General features: G+C 50.7%; 1 protein-coding gene across 2 annotated transcripts; it reads left to right on the top strand.

The window, feature by feature from the left end:
* The first annotated feature begins 774 nt into the window (after window positions 1-774).
* On the top strand, window positions 775-17,900 carry LOC111844924 (transmembrane channel-like protein 3). Of its 2 annotated transcripts, XM_023813843.2 has the most exons (23): window positions 775-1,851; window positions 3,970-4,343; window positions 4,792-4,938; window positions 6,110-6,185; window positions 7,328-7,409; window positions 7,515-7,621; window positions 8,067-8,165; window positions 8,257-8,399; window positions 8,765-8,912; window positions 9,131-9,174; window positions 10,518-10,665; window positions 11,510-11,619; window positions 11,740-11,818; window positions 12,215-12,460; window positions 13,247-13,375; window positions 13,473-13,540; window positions 13,973-14,101; window positions 14,494-14,604; window positions 14,955-15,080; window positions 15,168-15,246; window positions 15,454-15,496; window positions 16,136-16,400; window positions 16,753-17,900. In XM_023813843.2, the coding sequence occupies exons 2-23, from the start codon at window positions 4,225-4,227 to the stop codon at window positions 17,615-17,617; spliced, it is 3,363 nt and encodes a 1,120-aa protein (XP_023669611.2). In that variant the 5' UTR covers window positions 775-1,851; window positions 3,970-4,224; the 3' UTR covers window positions 17,618-17,900. The 2 variants fall into 2 exon arrangements, with proteins under 2 accessions (XP_023669611.2, XP_072574017.1); XM_072717916.1 differs by lacking the exon at window positions 775-1,851 and having other exon boundaries at window positions 3,155-4,343.
* The last annotated feature ends 281 nt before the right edge of the window (window positions 17,901-18,181 follow it).

The following is an 18,181-nucleotide window of genomic DNA, read 5'->3' as shown; positions in this document are numbered from 1 at the left end:
GCAAGGCCCACTATCAGTCAGCCGCCTGCCAGGCCTTTCATCAGACCCCTACGCCTCAATTTTGCTGCACCTGATTGTGTCTCAGAGTTATTGCAGCGGCTAAACTCTTGAGTCAGGACACTGATCTCTCTATAAATGGAGTGAAGACATTTTGCTCTCCAGATGAGAGGGCTTTAACTGCATGTGTGAATAGCAAATCTCCTGCAACCTTGTCAAGTGTAGAGGTCATTCCTGGGCTCTGAATATTTCAGATTTTTCCCAGAACATGCTCACGCTTACCTGGATATTAAAATAAAATTTGTGTAACACGTCTGACGGCTGTTTTGATGTCATGAGTCTAGAACATCTAATTCTCTGCCTGTTGGGTGTTACACAAAACACATAAATTTCAAAATGAGACGCATTCATTAGCATTCCACCTGCCTGTGGATGAAAATTAAATTCCGTGTGAATTATTTAAAGCCTGATCTATTTGCAGTTCGAAAGATCCCCATGAATGTCAATATCATCTTTTAGCAAAAAATAAAAAATCACCGCATTATGCGATTTTTTTCCGATAAAACTGATCTGTGCTTTTTTTACGCAGCTCCCGCCTCAAGCTCACTTAAAAAATTAGGCATCGGATCCCGGGTGTTGCATGTAATGTGACGGATATTGGAGAACGTCACCGTTTTAAATGCGTTTTTACCACAATGTGATATCATAAAAGCAAGCACCAGGGTAAGGCGAAATACGATAAAAGGGGAATTAAGGAAGCGCTGGGATTCGCTGGTTTGTGGATTGAGGAGCGCAACCGGCGCCCCATCAGGAAAAAGTCAGGGTGGGACAACCTGCCAAAGGGCAGAAAACCGAAGCCCACCAGCTAACGTCACCACCAGGGGAGAGTCACATCATAAACTTTATGCGATATACATCCTATTTTATCCCGGAAAAAGGGGAGGCTTCCCTGGCTTTCTGTCATATGTTAAATTGGATAAACTATGTATCTAACTGTGACGTTAAAATAAACGAGGTTAATCCTAACTATGATTCTGTCTGAGTGTTTCACGACTTTAAATGAACGTGTTGCTGGATGAATAAATCCCGCTTTCCGGTCTCTTTATTTTAGCGGGCATTTCCCACTTTGCCACCGCATGCTCTCCTTTACTGCACTGGAAGCGTCCATAACCTTACGCGGAATCGCAGTTAGGATGGAGCTCAGAACCGCGGCGAAACACCGAACTGGAAGCGGTGGAGCTATCCCGAGCGTAATAGAGATATAAAAGCATTAAACCTCACTCCCCGGGGTCCGCAATTGCTTTTCATCAAATTAATTATCCGTGCAATATTGAAATTCTGGTGGACGATGTTCCGGGGCTTAGGCGTCTGCTTATTGTATTAGCCTGGATAGGGCTGCCTCCTTAAAGCCTACAGTTTGTTAGTTATACGCCTTGGGAGGCTCTGGTTTTCGTCATCCGTGACAAATGAAATGATCCAAAGCATAGCCGTGCGCTAGCACGCCGCTTAATTGGATTTCCGCTGTGGGGTCTGTGTCAGGTAGACAGAGGAAGGCGTCCGGGCCGAAAGCACGGCGGCTGCACCCCAGGGCCCTTAGGGTTCAGCCCTAAGCCCCTTCGGAGTTTTACATTCTTTCCGCGACTAACCATGTGACTAGCAGAAGTTCTCTGTTTTCCCATGAAATGTAGCTGATATTTCATTCTTACAATGACAAAATAAAATGCACCTTTATTAATCCCGAGGGAAATTACTGTGCCAAGGCATAGCCCACACCGTGCAAGATTAATACAACAAATGGCTTAAAAATACCAAATAAATAAAGAGTCCAAGTATAAAGATGAGGTCCCTAAGAAGGTAAGTAACCTAACTAAAGTGGGAGCAATCATGTACGAAAAGCAGTATACTGTATAGCCTATGTGTATACCGAATATGTTAGATGAAAGCCTAATTCATTAATTTTTCTCAAATCACACGTACAATGTAAAGGCGACCCCAAACTGTGTCCGAAATTAAGTACACTCAATATGTTTATGCCATTTACTCAGTATCTACTAATTTAGTAATACCTCCCGGTCACAACATCCATCCATCCATCCATCTATCTATCTATCTATTTGTCTGTCTGTCTTATTTTTATTTATATAATTAATTATTATAAGTCCATAAGAATATTGCATACACTGGGGGCCCCCAGCACACCATCCAGTGACGTGGTAAAATTTATTACCTATATTTTTGCGTCTAAATTAATAATATCAACAAAGAGAACACAATTTCTTTATTTCCACTTTTGTGAAAATCAGAATAGACAAATAAAGCAGATTTGTCGCTGAAATGTGCTATGTAAACAGCCTCTGCCTGTGCCTCTGCCTGTCCTCTGCCTGTGCATCTCCTTGTGCCTCTGCCTGTCCTCTGCCTGTCCTCACCCTGTGCCTCTGCCTGTCCTCTTCCTCTGCCTGTCCTCGCCCTGTGCCTCTGCCTGTCCTCGCCCTGTGCCTCTGCCTGTCCTCTGCCTGTCCTCACCTTGTGCCTCTGCCTGTCCTCACCCTGTGCCTCTGCCTGTCCTCTTCCTCTGCCTGTCCTCGCCCTGTGCCTCTGCCTGTCCTCGCCCTGTGCCTCTGCCTGTCCTCGCCCTGTGCCCCTGCCTGTCCTCGCCCTGTGCCTCTGCCTGTCCTCGCCCTGTGCCTCTGCCTGTCCTCTGCCTGTCCTCGCCCTGTGCCTCTGCCTGTCCTCACCCTGTGCCTCTGCCTGTCCTCGCCATGTGCCTCTGCCTGTCCTCGCCCTGTGCCTCTGCCTGTCCTCTGCCTGTCCTCGCCCTGTGCCTCTGCCTGTCCTCACCCTGTGCCTCTGCCTGTCCTCGCCATGTGCCTCTGCCTGTCCTCGCCCTGTGCCTCTGCCTGTCCTCTGCCTGTCCTCACCTTGTGCCTCTGCCTGTCCTCACCCTGTGCCTCTGCCTGTCCTCTTCCTCTGCCTGTCCTCGCCCTGTGCCTCTGCCTGTCCTCGCCCTGTGCCTCTGCCTGTCCTCGCCCTGTGCCCCTGCCTGTCCTCGCCCTGTGCCTCTGCCTGTCCTCTGCCTGTCCTCGCCCTGTGCCTCTGCCTGTCCTTGCCCTGTGCCTCTGCCTGTCCTCTGCCTGTCCTCGCCCTGTGCCTCTGCCTGTCCTCACCCTGTGCCTCTGCCTGTCCTCGCCATGTGCCTCTGCCTGTCCTCGCCCTGTGCCTCTGCCTGTCCTCGCCCTGTGCCTCTGATTGCATATACACTAATGTTCATCATTTACAACTAGGACACTACATTTTATTGTTTTTTATTCCCGCACAGTCTCACTGCTGCGGGTCCATGTCCAGACGTTTCATTACAGCAAGTTTTAAAAAGGCGCGGCAGTGGCCCAGGCGGTCTGTTATAAGGGAGCGCCTCGTGTCGGAGGAATCCTTCAAGGCCTAATTTGACACTGCGGTACCGTCTGCCCCGCTTTAAAGCACACAGAAGTGATGGCGGATGCCAGCTGGGCATATGGCACCTTAAAGCACATCTCCTGGAGGGGACATACGCTGGCTGTGGTCCTCCTTTACATCGCTTAAAAGCAGCAGAGCACACCCAGAGGATCTCTTAGGCACTAACTAAGGGTGTTATACCACCATGTGTTATTGTTTAACATTCACAGCAGGCAGAGGCTCAGTTATGACTCAGATGTAACTTTTATGTATCGTGCCAAAGTGTTCATTTACTGCCGCACTGTAGTGCAATAGGAATTGTAAAAAAAAATAAAATAAAATCTACAATAAGAGCTTGTTTCATTTAATTTTATGCACATTGGCAAATAGGTGTAATGTGTGCATTTTGCATAATGGAACAAAGGAAAGGAAAGGTTTTAATGACAATGCCAGAGTGGGAGTTGCTTCTGTCCTCCGGACATGGAGATGGTGTAAGGAGTGATCTGACTGGGTCCCGTAAAGTGCCTCTTTTTTTCCCCAAAGCTACCTTCAGGTGGTCGGGTTAGTGTGCAGCGTGTTGAGGCTCCCGTTGTCGCTGGGCGCTCTGTCCCTTTAAGAGGTCAGTGCCGCCAGGCTCCTCTGGGGCTCTCCAGTGAGGGAGTGCATGCGGACAGGTGGCTCCTGTCCCCAGCAGCCAGACGCTCTGCGGGGAGCAGCCGACACGCAGCCCTGTCTTGGGGGACAGAGGGGGGTGGGTTCAGGGTTTCGGACAGCCCTGTGAAGGACTCCCGCCCCAGCATGAGCTCAGCAGCCGAACCTGTGGCCATCACCCGACCCCCACCCTCCTCCAAGAGGCACCGGAGCCAGAGGAAGAATTCCAGCAGATTATACTCGCAGTACCAGGAGCCTCGGACCGGGTGAGCAGCTCTACCTACCCCGTTTAGCCCCCTCCATGGGGAATCATGGTTTGCCAAAACTCGAGCAGATTATTCAGTCATGTTATGATCAGCCGCTGCCGTGGTCCTGATTAAGATTAATGACCTGTCACTGAATTAAGGAAGCGTTCGTTCAAAAAAGAAATGTTTGTGGAGAAATGCTGTTTTATGACAGATCAGATGCCACTTAAGCAGAAAATTCTGCTACATCTGATGAGATAAATACTTTTAAGCAGATTTGCCTTTAATGTGGCTTGTTTCTCTTCATCTGGAAGTTAATGGACAGGATTAAACTGCGAATTCGGAATTGAACGAAATGCTAAAGGACTGAACTGAGGAGGGAGAAACTCAGCGGACAGCTGATGTGCCCGGCGGCACGTGGAACTGCACACAGCACTGAGCAAGGAAACGACCCCTGCTCTTCTTCCAGGTTCTCCGACGAAGAGGATAAGCCAGAAGAGCAGGTGGACAGCAATGACCCGGAGGAGATATTCCAGAACATTCAGCTCCAGAAGGAGATCATCGCCAACATTCGCACCAGACCCTGGCCCATGAGACACAAGCTCAAAGTCCTCAAGTAAGAGCCGCTCTGGGTGACAGGGATGTGACAGCCCCCCACGTCGGCATGCCACCAGGTGACCCTCGCAGAGATGGGGCATGTGACTTAGTCACATAGAGCATGGAGGAAGACTAAAGATGTTGGTATTTTTAATGATGTTTCCCTGGTTTTTATTTGATCAAATTGAAAATGGGAATCTGGCATGAGCCGTACCTTGAATGGTCGTTGGATTGTTTCCACAGTTACGTGTGAACTCCTTCCTCGCTAGTCTGACCTAGTGGTCAGTTGCGGCACTGTGACTGTTGTCGGGGAAATTGAACGGCCGTAATTGGCCCGAATTACTTAGGAAGCCCAGCCTCAGCACAGGAAGACAGGACCCTTAGCGCCAAGGAGGAGCGCTAAGTGGTGATTAGCGTCCCCGCAGGAAATTTGCCCAACTTCCAGTATCCGGGGGAGCAAAAACAAACTCTGTTAGCGGCGTCATTTTTTCATTAGCAGGTCCCCCTGCCCCCGTTCATCTGGAGGAGCCAGACTCTGCCTCTGAGCCGCAAACCAGACGCCCCGCTCCTCCGTCCCAAAAAGTGCTGATTCCCATCATCAGTGGGGCGCTCGTTATGTGATGGCCTCGTTATTGCCTTGCTGCAGCTTTATTGCCTGCGCCCCCAATGAGAGGAGAGCCCCCACTCTACGCCTGGCGTGCGTTCTGGATCGATGCCTCCCGGGCCGCCCTTACACGGTCCATTTGTAATGCGCCTAAATCATCGGCCTCTCCTTAATGTGTTTGTTCGTATTATTTACGTTTCGCTTGCCCAAAGCGAATTACTGCTACCGCCGGTTTATAGAACTGGCTGTAGCACCGGAGTGATGCGAGTTAAATACTTCAAGGGCATAACAGCTGGCGCCCCCTGTGGGTTGGTTATAAAAAATCATCAGATTAGCTGTTACTCTATCTGCAGGTGAAATGCCCTTGCGCGTATGAGAGCCGTGTGTGTGTGTGTGTGTGTGTGCTGTCAGCTCTGTCTCCTTGGGAAAGGCCGTGTGGTTGAGCAGAGGTCTGGGCAGGGGCGGTGTAGCTCAGACGGCCGCATTTCTTGCACCTCTTCCCCGCGCAGTAAATCTCGCGTTGCGTGCATTGAGGCAGCCAGCCTCCCTGAATGAGGCCATGACCGGCGTCCCTTTGTCCTCACAGGCAGGCCAGGGAGATCGTCCTGAAGTACGAAGGTAGGCTCACCCGGACCCGCGGCTATCAGGCTGCCGGAGCCAATGTAGGTCCCTCCTCCCGCCGGTCTTTCCCCCCCCCCACCCCAACTGGCACTGCTCACTTTAACTTATTACCTCTTCCTTGTTAGTTGATGGACACTGTTGCACTGCGAATATAAACGCTTGCTTCCAGCCCCCCTGTTTTGCACTGTAAGTCCTGTGAAAACCCTTGTCACTTGCAGCCTGTTTGTTGCACCCTGGCCCTGGGGGAGCGACATTTCGTACCACAGTGTATGGAGGCTGTGACAGTAAAGCCCCGATCATCCGCTGGGTGTTAGATACCCACCTGATAAATCCTCCTGTGGTGTGACATCGCTGCTGTAATACTTAGTCATATTTTTCCACACCATCTTTATCTCTGACCTCTCCTCCACATTTAAAGTGTCCAGCTCAGGTAGCTGCGCACATCTGTGTGTTTTGGGCTGCGAAGGTCCAGTTAGAGGCACGCAGCGCAGATCTTGAATTTATTACGAATTGAAATGCACGTCCTGGGCTGCACTTACACTAATTGCCCTGCAGCAGAGTCCGCAGCCGTAAGCCCTGCATAAACTCTCAGTTTACACGCCGCATCATTGCAGCGCATCTTGTTCAGGGTTTTCTATGAAGGACTGCGTCCGGGGAACTGAAGGCTGTCGGTGCAGACTCTCTGGCCGGGCTGAGCCTGGACCATCTCACTCCTCTATCCGCGCGTTTGGTAGCTTATAGATCAGCGTTATCAGCTGACATGCGGAGAGACACACTCAGGCGCACATGTCTGTCAGATTTATAGCCCATTGTTATTGCTGAGCTTAATTAAAATGCTCCCGTGGCCTGAAGGCTATTAAAATTAATTGAGTCATAGTAAGTAGATTGACGATGCTGTATTAATTACAGAGATGGGCCCTCTTGCTGCTTCACTTCGGGTAAAATATCGGAAATCAAATGCATTTATTAGTTAGTCATCTGCTATTATTTACTTATTAGTTTAGCTCAATATACTTTTTTTAATAATCAAAGGTCACGCTGGTGGCATTGTTGATATTTTGTGATGTAGTCCAGACTGAGGGAGATGACTTCGTGTAATAGTAGCTCTCTGATAAAATTAAAAAGAGCAAAAGCAAAATCAATTTTGTGCTCTAATGATTTAATCTGCTGCTCATCTTTTCAGCTCCTGAAGAAACTGTCCCGCTTGCTGTATAATATTGTAGTTTTATTTGTTCCGTGGGAAATGAGAATTAAGAAGATTGAGAGTGAGTATGTGTTTCTGTTTCTCTGTCGCTAAATTCTGCTATTTTTCAACTCTGGTCCCCAGTGTCCGTAAAGCGGGCTGGTTATTTGCTCTCTGATTTTTAAAGGTCACTTCGGATCGGGGGTGGCTTCGTACTTCATTTTCCTACGATGGCTGTTTGGCATCAACATCGTTCTAACCGTCATGACGGGAGCCTTCATCGTCCTGCCCGAAGTGAGTCGTCCCTCGAATGCCTGACGCTCCACTGGCCCAGAGCAAATCCGCTGGCCTCCGTAAGATGGGGGAGGCCCTGGACCTCCAGGGGTGGGGCCCAATCACATGACAAGCTCTCCTCACCTGGAAGCAGTTATTAAACACTCGTGTCCCCTCTCACCCGGCCTTCACCTCATATGCAGCTCAGACTTTACTACTTTCCCCAAACTCTGCACCTCCCTTGTTTTCTCTGCCTGTTTATGCCCCCCCCCCCCCACTTCTGGTTCCTTTGATGCCTCCACTCTGTGAGTTATTGTCGTATGTAGTTATTATGATAAAGGCCCCAATAAAATGGAATCCAGATGGAACTGGAACAGTGTAGGTATAAAAGCTGCACAACATGAACACCCTCAGCAGTAAGGTTAGTGATTTCAGGGGGTGGGGGGGTTCCCGGTTTTTCTGCCAGCTGTTGGCTGGTGCCCCTTTTGGAACCACCCGGAGCAAGACCATTCCCAAGGAGCACCTGGCCTCTGCCCAGGACCTGGACACCATCTGGTCACTCGGGGTAAGTGACATTTATGGTTGTGCCGATGGCGTGTCGTCCTTCGGCAGCAGACGCCGTTTCATCACTCCCTTCTGCGCACTGCTCCTCTCAGGGTTACCTCCAGTACTCTGTGCTCTTTTACGGCTACTATGGAAGCGTCCGGAAGATCGGCAGTGCCGGCTACAGGCTCCCCCTGGCGTATTTTCTGGTCGGAATGGCTGTCTTTGCCTACAGCTTCATCATTCTGCTCCGCAAGTAAGTCTGTGCATCATCTCCGTTTATCTCGGTGCTCCAGGCGCAGGAAATGTTTATATATGATTTCTGTGGGGAGTGGGACCACTGCCATTTGTTCTGGAAGGATGAGTAGGATTGGGGGTGCATATCCCACACCCATATGTGTGTATATTTACATTAATTAGATATCCATCCATCCATCCATCCATATATACATACATCTTCTGAGCCTGGTCAGGGTAAAGTAAAAATTCCAGGTCATACTGAGTTACAAATGAATGCAGTTACATGTTTAATATAAGCATCATTACACATATGGACAGTTTAAGGCCTTGACCCATGTTGCGTTCCAACCCGAGCCATCTTACCGCCTCGTATCTCCTCAGGATGGCCAGGAACTCGCGACTCAGCCTGGCCAGCGCCTCCGACGAGACCTACACCTTCTGCTGGCGGGTGTTCTGCGCTTGGGACTACCTGATCGGCAACCCCGAGGCAGCCGAGAGCAAAGGCGCGGCCATCGTCAACAACATCAGGGTGAGGGTCGCCAGCGCAGCGGCCTCGTCGCCTTGGCGATCTGCCGGGATGTTAGTGGGGGTGGAGCGGAGCCAGAGCTGGGGGGCTCATCGATCGCAGCTTATCTGCCCCCCAAAAGGGCTGCATCAACAAGACTCCCTGCAACCGCTGACGAATTAGCCCACTGGTTCTCGCTGAGGTTCTCGCTTCTTCTGACACGCTCTGTCTTTCCTTTGAAGGAGGCGATTGTGGAGGAGCAGGAAAAGAAGAAGGACACAAGCCTGTAGGTGGTGCTGCTGGACCCCCTGTCTCACTGCTCTTTGGTGCTCGGTATCAGGGCTCTGCTGATGCTGAGGAGTGTAGTTATATATCATGTTCTCCGTGGCTGTTGGGGGGAGCAGCAAGCGGCCGTTATCTGTGGTAAACGCCTCGATAGTAGAGTCGAGATGGTCTTTCTCTGACGTCATCACTTTCATAAATGAGACGCCCATGTGCCAGAGCATAAAATCAAGGCAGCGATTTGTTACCGGCCCAAGGTGCAGGGCCTAACAAGTAAGCCGCCCCCTCCCTCATCCGCCCCCTCCCTCATCCGCTCCCTCTCTCATCCGCCCCCTCTTGCATTCGCCCCCTCCCTCATCCGCCCCCCCTCGCATCCGCCCCCTCGCTCATCCGCCCCCTCCCGAATCCGCCCTCCCTCGCATCCGCCCCCTCCCTCATCCGCCCCCCCTCGCATCCGCCCCCTCCCGAATCCGCCCCCCCTCGCATCCGCCCCCTCCCTCATCCGCCCCCCCTCTCATCCGCCCCCTCTCGCATCCGCCCCCCCTCGCATCCGCCCCATCTCTCATCCGCCCCCTCTCTCATACGCCCCCCCTCTCATCCGCCCCCCCTCTCATCCGCCCCCTCTCTCATCCGCCCCCCCTCGCATCCGCCCCCCCTCTCATCCGCCCCCTCTCGCATCCGCCCCCTCTCTCATCCGCCCCCTCTCTTCCGCCCCCTCTCGTATCCGCCCCCTCTCGTATCCTCCCCCTCTCGTATCCGCCCCCTCTCGCATCCGCTCCCGGCCGCTACAAATCCGCCTCCACCCAGGCTGATTTATAAACCCCCTGCCGGTTCACTGCAACCACAGCAAAATGCACATGGCCGGGTGCCGCCCGCTCTATTTCACATGACCCGCATTTTACTGCGGCGAGCGGCTAGCCCTAAATCACCGATCACCGCTCGCTGATCTGTCTTCGGCTGCCAGCTTGGGTATTAATCCCACGGGGCCACGCCCACGTCTCTCCGGCCCGCATCACTCCCACCTGCCTTTGCTGCGTAAGACAGTTTTGCAGCAGTTTCCAAATTATTGGTTCATAAACGTTCACAAGTATCTCAGCCCTGCCTTTGAGGTCATGCTCTGTGTTTGCAACACTCTAATAAAAGCCAGAGTTTTTTTTCCAGAGTTATGACATGAATGATATATTAACTAAGTGCTTTATTAGCGATTGAATTATTTTAGTTTTCGTTCTGACGAATCCCCAGTCCTGTAATCATAATAAATGACCTTGTCCCACAGGTCTATGTAATGGACGTGCTTGAATAATGTTCCCCCCAGTTTATCTATCCATCCCTTCCCTGCTTTCTCAGAGCGGTTCTGGTCAGTCTCCGCATCCTGGCAAACATACTGGTGCTGCTGTCTCTGGCGGGCAGCATTTACATCATTTACTTCGTGGTGGACCGCTCGCAGAAGCTGGAGCAGGAGAAGCCAGAGTTGACGCTTTGGGAGAAGAACGAGGTGGGCAGATACGGACGTGGCGAACGCCGTCGGCGCTCTGCGGTTTCCCCTCGTCGGTGAAGTGCATGTACTCAGCAGGAGTTCCATAATTAGGAGGCCCGGGGGCCACAGATGCAGGCCAGCTACCCAGATGACTGGCCTACAGGCAGAGATAAAAGCCATACGATGGTTAGAAAGCACTCCTGCCATCTGCAGTCCCTCCCAAGTCCCTTTGTCCGTTCCTTGGGAATCTTATGTAGGGAGATGGAAAGTTCAGGTCCAGAAAGTACAAATCCAGACCAAGATTTTGTTTCAACCAACCAGCTGAATATAAAGCGTCACAGTGAGTACTCAGCTGTGTGTTTGAAAGGCTGAGTTTTACTCATTCGGCGCATGCAGTTGGAACAGAAGCAGCATGAACTACGCAGGACCTGCTCCATGTTACAGAGGCAGCACCTCTTGTAGCATTAGACCTCACAGCTTTTTGCTTGGTCTAAGTACTAAGATACCATCTGCCCCAGTCCGGTCTGGTCCATTCTGTGTGCCCCTTAGTACCTCTTCCATAAACTCAGTTCCATATTTTACCTCTTAAATGTCTTGAACCTAAATGCTAGACTGTCTGTTCTATGTATGTTCCAGTTTAGTTTTGCCAGCCTAAAACAGGGGTGGGCAATCTTATCCACAAAGGGCCAGTTTTGGGATAACCTGTAGGTCAGCTGTTATTACCCAGGTGTGAGGACTCTTCAGCCAATCAGTCCTCTAATTAGTAATCTAATTAGGGAATTGCAGCAAAAACCTGCACACACAATGGCCCCTTCCGGATAAGATTGGTCACTGGTGGCCTTCTTGGTGCTGGCTTTTCCAGGTGAGCGTGGTGGTCTCACTCATCACCATGATCGCGCCGTCCGCTTTCGAGCTGGTGTCCCAGTTGGAGATGTACCACCCCAGGACCAGCCTCAGGTTCCAGCTGGGAAGGTGAGCGGAAGCTGGAGTGGAGAGCAAGGCGGACACTAACCATGAATAAACTCAGGCCTGACACCTGACTATGTGTCATTCTTGCTGCGGTTGAAATGCCTGTTTCGTTTATCTCACCAGGGTTTTGGTGCTTTACCTGGGAAACCTTTACAGCCTGATAATCGCTCTGCTAGACAAAGTGAACAGTATGAGCTCAGCGGTATGTAGCTATCGGACCCTATACATTTTGTCGATGCCTTTTCTGATGGCTGACATAATGTTCAGTCCAGCACACAAAGGAAATCTGCATTCCTTTCTGTGCGCTTATGGTGGCAGTAACAGTAACGATGGATCAAAACTTGCAATTCGGCAACTTACCACTAGGTGGTATAAATGCAATAACGGTGAACGTTTTGGGCTCAGCATCTGTTTTTTCTTTATATTAGCTGGTGCTACGTCTGATTAAACGGTCAGAACATTTTATCTATTCATTTGAGGTGTGAGGATTGTGGTGATATTTTTTCAAATTTAATTTAACGTATTGCATCAAGATAGAAATAAATGAAACCATTTTGACTATATGGGAAGGTCAAAAGTATCTCCTGCATACACTCAGGTTCCCGTTGCTCCTGGGAATTGGTCTGACTCCTCTGGATTCCTGGCAACCATTTCCCTGCCTATAGAGGAGAACCTGTCCACCATTGTGCCTGAGATCTTGGATCGGAGGAACTCCACGCCCAGCCTGGTCCTGGAGCCCAGCAGGATGAGAAGCCCCGTGTCGGTCCTCCTTAACCAGACGGCGCTGTACGAGTACAACATGCGCTCCCAACAGGACCAGTGCTGGGAGACGTACGTCGGGCAGGTAGCCCCGCTTCTCACTGCAGCCCGGCCTGCCCCTTTTACGCCACTTTCGACTTTTCTAAAATAACTCTATTATCGGTCTTTGCAAACATCCTACATGATACAAATGAACCCTGCTAACTGAATTAAAACCACGGATATCCAGTCTGTGTCCCCGCTGTAAAGCTACACTCGCATCTTCCTGAAAAATGGTGGTTATTGAGTAGTTTCTAAAAGCATTATGTTGACAGGTGAAATGAGAATGTATTACCAGGCGGTAATTATTGTCTCCCGCTTGGAAACGTATATGGGCTGGGGAGGGCTGCCGGGATGATGCTTCTTTAATGACATGGCAGAGTGGATTTAATGGCAGATGGATCGTTTTGTTTATCTAACCTCTAAATACTGATTCCCCAGCCGCTTGAGCTCAGTTGGAAACAGTCCAGAGGATCCCCCCCATTCTGAGTGGGAAAGTGAGTAGGATCATGTGAGATAGGCATTGGAGCAAGGAGGAGGGACTTAATTTGGAAGAGCGCCTGACATGGACATATAGAAAAGAGGTAGGGAGAATTAAACTAGAGAAACCTGTGTATCCATCAGGTTTGAGAACATGCAAAAGGAAAAGGGCTTTGGCTCGCAGGTGGGCATGACGGACTGTGTAGGATTCCCGGGATAAGAGGATATGGAAAAAACTCTCTTTTATAAAGCCTGAGAATAAGGAACAGGGGAATCGAACGGGCTCGCTGTTTGTGGCTGTCTTGCATGCAGAGATATCAATAAATTCCAGCCTTTTTTCCCGGCTGTACAGGAAATGTTAAAGCTGTCCATCATCGACATGATATTTACCGTGGCCAGTATCTTACTCATCGACTTCATTCGCGGCCTCTGCGTCCGTTACCTGAGCGACTGCTGCTGCTGGGATCTGGAGAGCAAGTTTGTGAGTGTGGCGGCTTTAGCGGCCTCTCGCCCCCGCAGGCAGACTCCCCCAGACCCCCCCTCCGCTCACCCTCTACCATGCCGCTGTTTATTTACAGCCAGAATACGGAGAATTCAAAATCGCTGAGAACGTCCTTCACCTGATATATAACCAGGGGATGATATGGTAGGTGACGGATTACGGTTTGTATTATTGATGGGATGGAAGATTAGAGTTAGAGATGCTTAGAAATGTTCTGCTGCCCATAGTAACTCCCCTGGGTGACAGAAATATACCCCTTAGCATCACATTTTTGATATTGGTTCTTTACTGGTATCTAGTGGCCTCTGACCTTTGTCTGTGTCTTAATGCAAAGCCAGATGTCTATTGACATGTTTCAGGTCAATACGTTAGGAGCAAGTGCTTATCTGTGTATTCGTATTTGGCTGCTTCTCCTAAACGTTTATTCTGCTCAGGGGTGTTGTGTCCTCGTGAACAATTAATTGCCTGCTTTGACTTTATGGAATGGAAAATGAAGTCGGCGGGATTATCATCACATGCTGTAAATCCTGCCCCTCCCCACCGCCCCGCCCCCCCCCCCGCCCGCCCCCCCCCCAGGATGGGTGCCTTCTTCTCCCCATGCCTGCCAGCCTTCAATGTGCTCAAGCTCATCGGCCTGATGTACCTGCGCAGCTGGGCCGTGCTGACCTGCAACGTCCCCCACCAGCAGGTCTTCCGGGCTTCCAGGTGATGAAGGACTAACAAATTAGCTTAGAAAATGAATAGAAAATACCTCATTTGTAGTAGTGAATACCTCATCTAAATGGTCAGCCTGTTCAGATACAAGTTCCTCTGAATAAGAGTAAATATTAGTACTATACTGTATGTCAGTGTTTCCCAAACCAGTCTTCAGGGAGCCCCAGACAGACCACATTTTTGTCCTCTCCCAGTGCTCCCATACCAGGTGTTCAATGTTCTTGGTTAGCTGGAAGCTGGGAGGAGGCAAAAATGTGGACTCTTGAGGTCTCCGAGGACCGGGTTGGGAAACACTGCAGTATGTGATGTATGATGTTCCTAATACCCAAAATAAGTTTTTTTCACTGCTTGGTTGGTGACTGCAGGCCTGTTTTCCCTCACAGGTCCAACAATTTCTACCTTGCCATGCTTCTGTTCATGCTCTTCCTCTGCATGCTCCCCACGGTCTTCGCTATAGTGCGGTACAGGCCCTCACAACATTGTGGCCCATTCAGGTAAGCTGCAGATCTACAGCCCCCCCCCACCCCTATAGGCCGCAGATGCCAAGGATCTTCAGTCCATCTCTGTGGTTTTCTCAATAAGCATACTTGGCCATACTTGTCTTCTTGTATACCCGTTTTATGTAATCTTCCATTGCCGAGGACCAATTCCAACACTCAAGCACTGAAATGCCGAAGACGATAAAAAATCCCCGGATGTTGCACTTGCCCTGCCTCAAATATCAAGGATACATCAGTTGCATCCTTGCCCAACGAGGCCAATCCCATGATTCATTGTACCCCAAGTTCATTCTTTGTGTTCTTGATATTGAGAAGCACTCCATGTCTCTGCTTTGCTCTTATAGCGGTCAGGAGAAGATTTATGACATCATATCAGAGACGATTTCCAACGAGTTCCCGCTGTGGTTCGGCAAAGTGATGAGCTACGTCACCAGCCCGGTCGTGGTGCTGCCGGCTCTGCTCCTGCTCTTGTAGGTTCACCGCCGCCTGCTTCCAGCACATGGCTCGTTCGGCATCCCCGGGGCGGCGTCTGACAGCTCGCTCTGTCCCTCTTTCAGCATGCTGATCTATTATCTCCAGTCCATCGCGCGGTCATTGAAATTCACCAACACCCAGCTCCGAATGCAGCTTCAGACCGTAAGTGCAAACAAGTTGGATCTCGAGGTTGTAGAAGTGGAAGAAATAGGCAGGAATAGGGGGGCGGTAGAGTGGTTCTGGACAGAAGCAGGTTCTCCTGCCCGTGTCACCATGTCACTGAGGCTTCACGGGTGGTCACAGCTGCTTTGACTGTTGCAGATTTGCTCAGACAACCCTACCCTATCTCCTTGTGTCTCTTTGATGTAGGAAAGGACAGACGACAAAAAGAAGGTTTTTCAAAGGGCTGCAGGTAACTCTGAGATCTCATGATTGAATTATTTAACGCACAGCCAGAGAGAGACAGGCAGGATGTGGGCTGGGCCCTGGCAGGACAGCTTGGGGGCGGAGCCTTATGAGGGCAGGAAGGAGGTGAAATAATGTGAGGGAGTGCCATGGGTGGAGCCTCCTGCTTCCTGGGGGCGGAGCCTTATTAGGGCAGGAAGGAGGCAAAGTAATGTGAGGGAGTGCCATGGGTGGAGTTTCCTGGGGGCGGAGCCTTATGAGGGCAGGAAGAAGGTGAAATAATGTGAGGGAGTGCCATGGGTGGAGCCTCCTGCTTCCTGGGGGCGGAGCCTTATGAGGGCAGGTTGAAAGTGAAGTCATGTGAGGGAATGCCATGGGTGGAGCTTTCTGGGGGCGGAGCCTTATGAGGGCAGGAAGGAGGTGAAATAATGTGAGGGAGTGCCATGGGTGGAGCCTCCTGCTTCCTGGGGGCGGAGCCTTATGAGGGCAGGATGGAAGTGAAGTCATGTGAGGGAGTGCCATGGGTGGAGCTTCCTGGGGGCGGAGCCTTATGAGGGCAGGATGGAAGTGAAGTCATGTGAGGGAGTGCCATGGGTGGAGCCTGGGACCCATCACGACCCTTGAGTCTGTCCCACTCCTCCCCCAGGCCGCCTGCAGCCTGCCGAGGTGGAAGCCAAGAAGCAGGAACAGGAGAGCGACGTCACCACTAGCCAGGAGTCCTCCGTGCGCTCCTCATCTCCCCGCCGCAATGGCAGCGTGGCCAACTTTGAGTCCCCGGTGAGGCAGGGCAACAGCATCCACACCATCACCCAGTCAGCCTCGCGCTCTGACGTCAACAGGCCCACGACCTCCGCCCAGAGTCCCTCCATCCCACTGATGCAGAAACAAAGAATGGAGCACGTGCCGAGCAGGTACGCCGTAAAGGCCCCCACCGGGGCTGATGCATATGGCAGCACATACTCTACGGCTTAGAAGGCTAGCATTCGCCATGCTAACATGACAACATGAATCATACTGACCGATTTATCAGCCACTACCAGCTACAGCAGATTTCAAGATTCAATTCTTATTTGTTATTGTACAAGACAACACAACGAGATTGAGTTAGCGTACGAAGACGCAAGACAAGACATGTAATATGTAATATTAAGGGTAGGATGTCATCCCAAATCATGCTGCAAGGTGTCAAATAAATAGATCTCCCTGAAGATATCTCAGAGATTACCTGGGAAAACATCCCTTGTGTTTCTTCCTCATGATTAGACACCCAGGATACTTTGGTGGGGCTAGTGGCCCTGGCAGGTCAAAGTCCTTCAACCAGGTGGCGTACAGTCCCTCCACCCGCTACACAGAGCACATCCACTCGGAGCCGCTGTACCGGAAGGGTCTCCGGGCCGTGCACGCGGACGCCATAGGGCTGGCTCCAGGCCCGAGCTTCGTGGGCCGACGGTGCCACACTACACGCTACGTGATCATCAACGAGCACGAAGCCCGCAAGAAGCTACTGCGCTCGTCCGTGCGGCTGCCCCGGCACTACCGCCTGGAAGACCCCGGCGACATCGTCGAGCTCTACCCACGCAACATCAAGAGGTTCGGGAGCCGCAGTCAGCACCGCTCCTTCCAGCCACACCTCTGCGAGGAAGAGGAGGAAGAAGATGCCATCAAAGTGCTACGGAGGGGCTCCTTCGGCCACAGCGACCGGCCGCGGTCGCTGTCTGACCTCCAGCCTCCTGCTCGCTTCTACATCGGAGACAAGGCAGAGAGAGACTCGGCCAGGGGGCTGTATGGACAGCACAGGGAGGGCGGCGAGGCAGGCTGGGAGGAGGATCCCTCGCCGTCCCGCTCCTACACAAACGCCAAGAGCAGCAAGCTCCACAGCAGGCCGGGTGAACTGCAGGTGAAGGCGAAGACGAAGCACAAGGCAGCGCCATCCCTCACAGAGTCTGACTCCGCCTCCGCTGCCTCCAGCAGCGACCAGCAGAACAGCAGCACCGACCAGTACATCCAGGTCATTCACAACAAGGAAAAATACTTAAAGTCAAGCGGCAAGGTAACTAAAAAGAAGTCTAAAGCCAGTATCGATTTAAATCTAACGGGATCCAAAGACCTGGTCTGCTCCAATGTCTAATGATGCGCTGCTTCCTTTGCATTGATTTCATCTGTTGTCACTGATTACAGTTTATTCTACCGAGATGTTTAATATACTGTTATGTTCAAAGTAATATAAAGAAGTGGACGATGCTGTAATTAATGTCTGAAGTAGTTGTTTTAGTTACTCAAGTTTTAGCACACCCGTGTACAAAAATTTCCATCACAATGTGAAATTGGTGTTTTTAACCTAAAATCACTGCATTTTCTAATTACTGTAATAGAAATAAAGCACATGATTGCGATTTACTGTAAACTTGTCAGATGCAGCCGTCGTGTCGGTGACTCACACTGGATTTACAAAATGCCTTTGTTCACCGTTTTTTAAAGAATGGCTGAAATTGCTGAAATCATCTTAACATTACTCTGACATTACTCTGACATTACTCTAACATCACTCTATCCATCCATTTTCCAAAACCGCTTATCCTGTTCAGGGTCCACGTGTCAGTGTAAGAAAAATGAATCCTAAATAAAGCCAAACATTCATATTTATTAGTTAAAATAGGAAGGGAACAAAAATGTCATAAAACCAGAAGTGCAT

The sequence above is a fragment of the Paramormyrops kingsleyae genome, chromosome 11 (assembly GCF_048594095.1).
Source record: "Paramormyrops kingsleyae isolate MSU_618 chromosome 11, PKINGS_0.4, whole genome shotgun sequence".
NCBI lineage: Eukaryota > Metazoa > Chordata > Actinopteri > Osteoglossiformes > Mormyridae > Paramormyrops > Paramormyrops kingsleyae.
Note: the sequence above shows the minus strand (reverse complement) of the source record. Positions and strands in the feature narration are given on the sequence as shown.